We start from the raw sequence: 11,183 nt of genomic DNA, 5'->3' as shown, positions 1-11,183 counted from the left end.
CATGATATTATTACAGTACATATATATTTTAAAACAGAAATACCCATACAATATTGAAAATTGAACTTTCTAGTTGTTTTCATCTTTTAATTATATTATATATTTTAATTTTCAAATTATTTTGTGATTAAAAATTTAACATTCAGTTCAATTAGGCACATTACAAAAATATACTATATAATTGTGTTCAGTTCAATTAGGAATATTACCGTCTTAGTTATAAATTATAATACAAACATACATATAGTTAGCTAAACGCTTTTGGGTATACACCTTTTTTTCAGTTCTATTGTTAAATAATATCGATGCGCAAATGATGTTCGACCTTTTAAACGATCGATGCGCAAACGATGTACAACCCAAAAATCGAACGATGCGCAACTGTCTTACAAAAAAGGTCAAAAATAACAATAGTGATGCGCAAACGACAATCGGCGATTTTTATATGGGTAAATAAAATACAGTGTTATTTTGTGTTACTCTTTTTATTAAATCTTTATATTATTACATAGGTAAAAAAAAATGCAAGTTTTTATAATTGTTGTTATACCAATAATCTAAAACCATCTTGGAATTATTATTGTTTTGCATTATAGGTATTATCTAAGTAAATTAATTTACTTATATAGGTATTGATATTATTCTTTATTGCAGGAAAGAGATATAATAAAAAAAAAGTGGTGTGAAGTAGCAAATTACAAATATTATAAGCACTGATCTTATACTACGTACATTTCACCAGCCCCCCCAAATAAAATTTTTGAAATTTTATTTTACCAAATATTATTGTGCCATTTGTGTGAATTTTTGCGATACTGGTTTAACCGGAAATTCAAAAACATATATGGGGGCTGGAGAAATGTTCGGCAGCCCCCCCTCATGGAAAAAATTACATTTTTGAAATTTTTATTTTACCAAACATTACAAGTAAAAAAATACAGGTCCCCTTCAAGTGATATTAACGAATTTTTCCCCATTTTAGATAACATTCTAAAAGACGAAATAAATAATAAAGGCTATCAAATCATAATTGGTGATATGAATATAAGCATTGTGGGTCCGAATTTCACTAATAACGAATATCTTGATAAGATATCAGAATATGGATACGAATCATTTATTAATGTGTTTACTAGAACGCCGCTAGGTAGCAAACATTCTTGTTTAGACCATATTTTTGTCAAAAGTAATAATAACGTTAACGTTAACGGTAAAATTGAGGCTGGTGTGATTCAAACCAGTATTACGGACCATTTCTCAACAGTTATAGGTATTCAAATTAATGATCAGAATCAACAAAAAAATAATAACGTATATAAGACAATAAATTACAGCGATCTGAATGAAATATTAAAAAAAGAAAATTGGAATGAAGTGTATGTTGATAACAATGTTAATGAATATATGTTAATGCTATAATGTTTTTATTAATAAGGTTGATAGTGCTATAAGTATGACCTCAATAACTAAAACTGCCAATTCAAAAAACAAATGTCTAAAAAAATGGATGACACCTGGCTTGCTTTGCTCTCTACGTAATAAACAAAAACTATCCTTAAAAGTTCTTCAACTCCCAAGTAATCACAAACTACGTGCTCACTACATACTTTATAAAAATACATTTTCAAAAATTTTAAGATTAGCAAAAAACAATCATTACATAAATAAATTCAAAGAGGTTACATATAGCCGAAACTAACGTTTAAACTGATTAATGATGTAAGTAGCTAATACAAATTGCAAAATTTAAAATGATGAGGAAATACATTCAATATTATTTGGTAATGAAAATATCAATTCATCTATAAACCCAATTAAGGTTTCCAATATTTTTAATAAGTATTTTACAACCATTGGGATGAACCAAATACAACTGAATCTTTTGATACGTTTTTTAACGAAAATGTCAGCGTCGACGAAGTTTTATTAATTATCAACAATTTAAAAGATAAGACAGCAGCTGGACATGATGACATAACAGTTAAAACACTAAAACACTAGTATTAGTATCTCATTACCATTAACCTATATTTATAACTCAAGCATATCGGAAGGTACATTTCCAGATATATTTAAACTAGCCATTATAAAACCATTATAAATGGTGATCGAACAAGTATTAGTAACTATAGACCTATCTCAATGATCAGTAATTTTGCTAAAATACTTGAAAAGGTAATAAAAAGTAGGTTAATCCAATTTTTAGAAATAACCTAACCTTTGATTAAACGCGATTAAGATAGGTACCGATAAGTAAGGGCTTGTTCGTACGTATATACTATATAGTATATATATATATATATATATATATATATACATATACGTATATGACGGTATCTTACTATCTCACCGATAAAACACAAACACACGAATGTACGATGGACTATTTCATTATATTTTTAGTAGCGTACTGTACGTCGAAAAGTGACTACCGTATCGTGTTTGCGGTAATAGTAACGTGTTTGAGTGTTTCTCTTAAATTTTGAAAATTGGATGTAATGATTAGAGAAAAAACAAAACTGTAACTATAAAACCTAGACCTAGACCTAGACCTAGACCTAGTGAACAAGACATTAATCGGCAAAAGTAATAATCTCAAGAGAAAAGCAGTAGAGGAGATTTCGGTATTGCCATCGAAACTTATTTGCAGAGAGTTAAAAATTCCGATATACATACTTTATTTTTAAATGATACTTCTTTAATAAAAAGAAATATAAGAAATGGGCGTTTATCTGTTCATCCCAATATACCAAAAAATATAGCTGAAAAGCATACTGCTATAAATGAAATAACATTAGTAACTAATACGAATGAATCATTTTTATTAGTTAACGATAACAATTGTGGCATCGTTGGATTTTCAACAAAAAGTAAACTAGAAGTGTTGTGCGGAATCAATACAATATTTGTCGATGAAACTTTTAGAAGTTGACCAAATTGTTTTTACGCGAAACGCAATCCCTTGGCGAGCCAAAAACAGTGCAATGTTAATAAGTTTTTTTAAATAATTCCTATTATTTTCAACAAATTGTTGATGAGCAATTGATATTTGAGAACTAACACATCCAGCAACCACACTATTCTTGTAACCTGACATTCTAGAAATATTTAGCATATGCTCTTTAGTAGCAGCATGTGCTTTTAGTTTTGAAATGTTTGAATTTGCACCTCCCATCTAATTGATAAATACAATTATTAAAAATATTTGTTAATTAAAAAATTAAAAGTTATTAGATACTAGATTCACTAGATTCACAATACACATCACTACATCAGTTTACATTTATATGTTTGTTGTCTATATATAATATATTTTTAGAACTAAAATACAGCTGCATATTTAATTTGTTAATACCTTTTTCCAATTTGTAAAGCCAGTTTTTGTAAATACTTTATCAACATCACCGCAACCAAAATTTCGCAGCAAAAACAAAATGCAGCATTTTTTTCTAAGCTGTACTCGAGCCAAGAGTATTCTTTTAAATATTTTGCACTAAAAGATCTGTTTTGTTTTCCAGCTACTGTCATAGGATAAGCCTAAATATAATAGAATATAGTAATTAATAATTTGTAATAATAATACAACATGGGTAATTTCTGTATAGTTAGTAGGTAGTTACTGTATTATAATAATATTATATAGGTACTTACATTAAAGATAAATCTCCATACAAAATAATAGGCTTTAAAGTTTTTGATTTGGGTGTTTAAAAAAAATATTCTGTATAGGTAATGTAAAAAATAGTGAACTTAAAGTATTTTAATCAGATATTAAATACTTCACAAATACCTCTATTTTTATTTTATAATTACAAACATTATGGTCTTAATTAATAGAATATTGGTAAATTATTACAACTCACATCTAAAATCGGTTTTTACAGGACCAGTTTCTTTGTTTCCCAAATCGCTTACATTATTACTATCTTTAATAATTTTTGAATTAATATTTAAAGTGCTTATCTCACTTTCTCATTTTGTTGATTCAGAAACTTGTTTTTGATTATAACCAAGAACCTGCAGTTCAATAATTAAAATTTAAAATGAAATTTAAACAGAAATATCAAATAATAATTATCCTATAATTAATAAATAGGTAATTACGTAAATCGTATTACCTCAATTGTTTGTATATCTGGTAAGACTTTCATTGATGATTGGTTTTTTTGGTGCATCATTATTATTTTTCTTAGCGCTAATTGTTTTTGATTTAAATATGCTGAACATTTCAATAAATAGGTAATGGGTAAATTCAATAAATTTAACATATACGCAAAAAAAATAGTTGTTACTGAGACACTGTCTAGTACACTAATACAGCAGTACCTAAAGATTCGAATGAGGAATGTTTGATTGAATGTTTATCTGCAGATACCTTAAAAAAATCAAAAATACTTCAGTCCGAGAATCATGACATAAATGAGACCATTAATGATAAAGAGTTGGCTACAGTAGAATCAGACATTGGAGTAGCGTTTGATATAAATTTACCAGACTGTGATATGGATTTACTAGAATATATGGAGATTCAAGTATGGTTTTTTTATACTATTGAATATAATAAAAAGTATATATTACATTAATACTGATGTACAATTATATTTGACCAGTAGTAATAAAATGACAGAGCTCAAAAATGATTGCTTGGAGTATGTGATAGGTGCAGTAGCAAGAAAGTTCATCACTAAATATCCATACCTAAAGAAAATTAACAGCGATGATGGTTTAGATTTAAATTGGACTGAAACTATTTCTAGAGGAAATCTTATTATTCTCTCTGATGATTTGATGGTCACAGCAAAGGTGGTTGAATTTGTTTTTAATGAATACCATACAAATAATGGTTTAAGTAAGGAACCACATGTTATGAAAAATGTCACAGATAATGTGCTGAAAAAAATGAAAAATAACGTTAGAGTACCAGTTGAAGTGGTAAAATGTTTAGTCAGAACCTTTATACGGTTAAACAATATGAATAAAGTATTATTAGATAAATCCAAAGCTTTAAAAGATCAAATGTGCAGTGTTAGAAAATTCAATTTGTAGTATAGGTGATTGTAAATTTATAATTTCCTTATTATTAGTGATTACTATTAAAAATATAGTAATTAATATAACTTTGTTTAATTATGAAATACTTATTCAGTATTTATATTATTTTTAATTTAATATTTAAATATAAGTAATTTATACATTTTCAGGTTCAGGTACAATTCAATAACTATATTTATTTTATTGAAACAAATATCATGTCAGCAATGGTGTAAAAAGTGTTAAGCTAGTCAATTTAATTAAATTTTACAGGAGGAGCAAATAAATGTGATGTTTGTCAATTTTAAACATTTTACAATTCCTCACTATCTTATTTATGATTAAAATAAAAACTAATGTAATACGTACCCATACCAACAGTGATGTCAGTATTTTTGCGCCTATGATTTCTAAAAATCCAACTCAATTTACTATTTAGTATGAGAGAAGAATTTGTATAAACATAATTGACGTTTGAACCATTGACGTTATACTGTTGAGCATACATATGGTTAAATAACTACCTATTAAATAACAGTTTTTTTAATGATGAACAATGAAACATACACACGGTTGTTGATGTCAAAAGTTAATTTACAATAAAAAATAATTTACAGATTTTATATTTCGCATTAAAAGTAATAAGTTTTATATGTACACCCAAGCGGTACGTCACTGTATTACTTCAGTACAACTTATATTAATCAACTACCAAGTTCATAACGGCATAAAAATATTGTATTATTAACAAAGTAGGTACTAGGTACTTGCCAGTTAATACTTAATAGAATACACGTATCCACTGTTCATTATTGTAGTGATGTATATAATTTGTATTTATTTATTAAATGGCCGAGCGACGGGGGTGCCGTCGTGTCGATATTTAATGAGACTACGATAAAATGAGTCAACGACGAATAGACGCTGTGTAGATGTGTAGAGTTCTGTGTACACTGTTCTCCGAAGAGTGTGTTAAAACTACCCACTACAAAGTTGTATTATAATTGTATTGTACTTTGTACATAGTATTATAGTGAGGATACTGGATTGGGTAGCGAGTAGTAGCGTAGCAGCATGTAGCAGTAAGCAGATAAGAATATTAGCGGCTTCCGGCTGGGATTTTCCAAATATTTATCAAAAATATACAAAATGCTAATTGCCTTAAAATACGTATAATTATTCTACACAGATTGCATAATAATAATCTATACCGTTATGCGTTATATTTTGTGAACATTATTAAATATTAATATTATAATATCATTTTTTGAGTCTTCCCACAGCTGGTGTATTATTTAATCATGGTAAATACCTATTCACTGTTGTCTGTTTCCCGCAAATATAAATTTTAAAAATCCTCTGCGGCTGACGTCACAATTTTTTTTATTCCATGCTTATCACAAAAATGTAAAATATTGCTGAAATACCTAGTTATTTAATCATGGGTATAATCTTAGTTCCGGGATACGCATGTCGATGACGTCAGCTGGAAGGAATTCTTATCAATACCCGCGTATTTTTAATTTGTCTTGTGAGTTGTCTTGTGAGTTGTGACAACGGACTAAAATGAAAACATCTTGTAACATAATATTCTAAATTTCTAACATCACGAGTTGAGAGAACAAAATTTTGTATCTTAAAAGCGACACTCATTACTCAATACTCATGGCTAAGTTATTTAATATTTAGCCATGGCGACACTTATATTACTTATTACTATATTGTTCTATGCTATTACTATTATTAATACACTTTTTAAGAAATACTGATACCAATGGGATTAAATCACAAAATTACAATTCACTTAAATAAACTCAGATTTTATAAAATAGAAATAGAATCAATGTATTTTAAAAAAGTGAATATAATAATTGTAGAAACAAATTGCTATTATGATATAAATTTTCTTAGTTTATTTCTTTTGGTTTGTAATACTTTATCACGAATTATTTTATTTAAATTATTTAGTCTAATAAAAGTTCTTGTGCGAACTAAACATTGGACTACCTCATTCGGAATGGATATTTTGAGAATGTTTAATTACTCAAGAACATCATTAGCCACTTTGGTTATTACACCTAAATAAACATTTAAAAAATGTAATTGATCCAATTATTTAGAATTATTATAAAGTAAGTACCTGGAAGTTTATTTAAATTGTTTGCACCATGATAATCATTAAAAATGTTTTCAAGGAGTCTTGCAGTCTTCAACAAGTCATCAGAAGGATAAATTAAATTGCCTAAAGATACACAATCTATCCAATTCTTTGTGGTTCTGTCTGAGTTATCAGTATTGCCTAAGTAAGGATATTTAAAAATAAACTTTCTCGCTACTGACCCATTAACATATTCTATACAATCACGTTCTATTGTTCTAAGTTGAGTGTTCAAACTATTTTTTAATACCTGTAAATAATTTAAACTCAAACTTCATTGATAATACATAAATTCCTATAATAATATAATATATGCATGAGTATAATGTATTACTTCTTGTTCAAAATTTTTCAATAGTTCTATACTTTCTTCTGATACTTCAATATTTGTTGTACCTCCAAATTCCGTCTCTAAATTAGCCAGCTGTTCATCCACTATATCATTATTAAAAGTATTAATGTTTTTTAAGAAGTTTGCTTTTTTAAATGTAGATCCAGATAAACATTTAATTGAATGTTACTCTCAGTTGTATCTTCAGTGTTGTGATGCTCTGTGAATATCATATTTGAATGTTTACCTAGTAAATACCAGCGCAAACTGAAAATAAAATATTGGTAAGTATCTATCTATTCTGAATTAAAATAGTTTAATTTTTAAACCAATATTTGAATTCTAGAGGTGAAATATGGGAATTTGATCCAACCATTCCTTTCAGGTACTAAATGAATTCTCAACTACATCCGAATTGACTTTCCTTGTCATAATATATGTGATATTTTCATAATCTTTTTTCAAATCTATTAACAGACTTCTTATCGAAGCATTTGTTACCAATATGCCTAGAAATGAATATGAAGTTGAATTGTTGTGTTGTATGCAATGTGCATATAAACTTAAGAAATATACCAGTTTGAAAAGGTAGTCTGCGATTACTCCCATGAACTTTCATATTTGTAATAAAGTTATCCATTTTATCTAATAATGTATTTTGATTTTCTAAATCTAACCCGTAACTTTTTGTAAATCTGTCTATAGGAAGTTGTGTGTTCATGAGATCGAACCAATCATTAAACAGCTGAACTACTTTTGAAGTCTATTAGTATGTATACATTAATGATTAATAAAATAAAATAAATTAATATGATAAAAATGAAAAAGTAGAGTATAATTTACAAACCTTTTCCCAATTGTTATTTTCTATTATTTTATTTTCACCACAATATTTGAGAGCTTTTGCTACACCATTAGAAAATAATTGGGCAGCCAACTTCACATTTTGTCTTAAACTTCCAGTCACATTTAGATGTTGTTCAGATAGTTTGTACGCAAGCTTAAAATCTGATGGTTTAGAGACTTTTAAATATTGTTCAATGATTTGTTTACATATATAAACATCTTCAGGGAGAACAAATCCTTTATCTATAAAGTGATTCCTAGCTAGATTAAATGTGGAACATCAGCAAAAACATAAATCTTTTTATTTGTTATAGGATTATTAAAACCAGAAGAAGATGGACTTATCTTTAAGGTTTTCCATAGCCCTATGTTAGTTGGTCCCATGTCACTAACAATAGCGGCCACCTCAAATCCAACTCTATGCATTTCTGATATTATATTAAATAAAATATCCTTGGTCATTGGTGTGTCAAAATCATAGAATAGTGGTTGTTTCCACTGACTTATAAGCCCTTTAAAAAAAATGAATACAATTGTGTTACATAACACATTGTTGATGTGTAAAATAATGAAGTACAAACCCCTTGCCATAACTATTTGCACACTCTTATGAGGCCCAATAATTTGTTGTGTTTGCTTATCATAACAAATTTTATGAGAAACGTAGGTCTCATCGAATGACAAAACTGTTATTTTTTCATTTCGATTCATTGATTCACCTGTTAATAAATATTTATATCATTAATTAGGTATTATTATAAAACAAATTACATATCATAATTATAATATCTAACCTTTGGACTTTAGCAATGTAAAAACATTTGACAATAAGCCTCTATCGACAGAAAAAGTAGCTGCCCATCGTCTCAAGGTTGAAAGACCTAGGTATATTTATAAATAATTTAATAAAATATACTACTTTTATCTTAATCTATTTATTCAGCACCTGGTAAAGGATATTGCTATTTTTCCCGTAAATAGCGGTAAGCTTTAGGTGACACACTTCCAAGCGATATTGCTGAAGATTCTTCAGCATTCCACTTTGCCACTTTTTTTTTCTTGTTCAAAAGTTGACTTATCTGTGTTTCAGTAAATAAGTGGGAAAGTTTTTCTTTAAATTTATGTTCAAAATTTATTTCTGATTCATCCTTTGCCAAAATAATGTCTCTTTGTTGCATGGAAATTATATTTTTTAAGTTTGTTTGTTCAATTTTTAAATTTTTAGTTTCTGAATTAGAGGTTTCAAGCAACTGTTGTAATCTATTATAACAATTATTAATTTATTACATTATTACTTTTTGAGTATTAATATACTTTATTATATAGGTACAGGATGAATTTCTAAACATGGTCATCCTATGTTTATGCTTAAATTATGCATTTATTCAAATTCTGATTTTTAGAATGTTTAAGTACACTTGATGACTATTTTTTTGAATAGGTACTTGAGATTTTTTGTACTACTGAAGAATGATACTGTGATATTACAAATTTCTGTTTTTCAAATAGGAACTCCCACTTCTAAATATCAGAATATGAATGAATACTATTAAAAGAAAAAATAGGAGTGCGCACACTTAAAAAATCACCTTTGACCATTTATATTATTGTATATATATTTACCTTCATTTTATGTGTTTATTTCTCACATCCATTTCCAAATATGTGTATGATATACATAATATAACAATATCCAAGTATTAATCACAAAAATTATATTAAATTTACTCTACTACAGTACTACATAATATTATATACAATGCCCCAGAGATAATTGACCAGCATATGTCACATAAAAATATACCTGGAGTTATGAAAATAAACCCCTTTAAAGGCAGGGTCTAACTATTTTGTTTATGGTTAATTTAATAAATTTTTAATAAGTTATCTTGAAGCTAATTTTATTGTGCTAGAAATGTACTAATTATTTTAAATTATTTTGTTTAATTATGTATGTCTTTTTATTTTGAAGAAAATTTATTTTCTTCAAAATAAAAAGACAAAATAAATTTAAAATTGTAATTTTTTTTAAGATAATATATATTTAGTAGGTACTTAATTTAGTTTATCAAATATTTATTAAAAAAGTAAAGGAATTAACTTCAATTATATTTTAATATGACACCAGTTGGCCACCAAATTGAACTGTATTAATATAATATATTATTAGTTTCTTAGTAGTTAGCGTACATGCAATATATAATATAATTTAACATTATAACACATTTGCCTGAGTGCCTGACAATAAATGCTGCCTATAATATTTATATTTGAATACTAATTTCATTTATGTATAGGTCACAACAACAAAAATGCCAGCAATTAATATTTTTAGTAAAAACACACAAAGCTAACAACTATTTTGGTTATTAATAATATACATTATACCTTGAAATTTCTTTTTCAGCCTCGTTATACCTAAATAATTAAAATAATAATTACCATTTATATCTGTATTAAATTATTAATAACTTCATTAGGCTATTATTTTACTTGGTCATTATTTCTGAAGGAATAATTTCAATATTCTCAACGTCATCATTTGTAACACTGACATTATTTTTATTAGATGAATTCAACCCACAATTATATCTTAAACAGAATAATATTGTTTAATTAGTTTATTTAATTTTGTTTGGCATTAGGGTTAGAATATAATTCATTAAAAATAATTTTATGTGAATATTTATTATTTAGTACTTACCCACTATCATCTAAAAGGGTCTTCGTCTTCATTAATTTCTATAAAAAAAATTTGCTTTCAAATAAAAAAATACTAAATTAAAATAATTACAATTACCAGAATCTATAGAGTTC

The 11,183-nt window shown here is 27.0% G+C and overlaps 1 protein-coding gene across 1 annotated transcript; it reads right to left on the bottom strand.

Moving 5' to 3' along the window:
- Positions 1 to 2,875: 2,875 nt before the first annotated feature.
- On the bottom strand, positions 2,876 to 4,175 carry LOC103310103 (zinc finger MYM-type protein 1-like). Its single transcript, XM_008187270.1, has 3 exons — positions 4,119 to 4,175; positions 3,406 to 3,537; positions 2,876 to 3,175 (listed from the first exon to the last, which is right to left on the bottom strand). The coding sequence occupies exons 1-3, from the start codon at positions 4,173 to 4,175 to the stop codon at positions 2,876 to 2,878; spliced, it is 489 nt and encodes a 162-aa protein (XP_008185492.1).
- Between the last annotated feature and the right edge of the window lie 7,008 nt (positions 4,176 to 11,183).

Source organism: Acyrthosiphon pisum, unplaced genomic scaffold (genome assembly GCF_005508785.2).
Source record: "Acyrthosiphon pisum isolate AL4f unplaced genomic scaffold, pea_aphid_22Mar2018_4r6ur Scaffold_20960;HRSCAF=22641, whole genome shotgun sequence".
Taxonomy (NCBI): domain Eukaryota; kingdom Metazoa; phylum Arthropoda; class Insecta; order Hemiptera; family Aphididae; genus Acyrthosiphon; species Acyrthosiphon pisum.
Note: the sequence above shows the minus strand (reverse complement) of the source record. Positions and strands in the feature narration are given on the sequence as shown.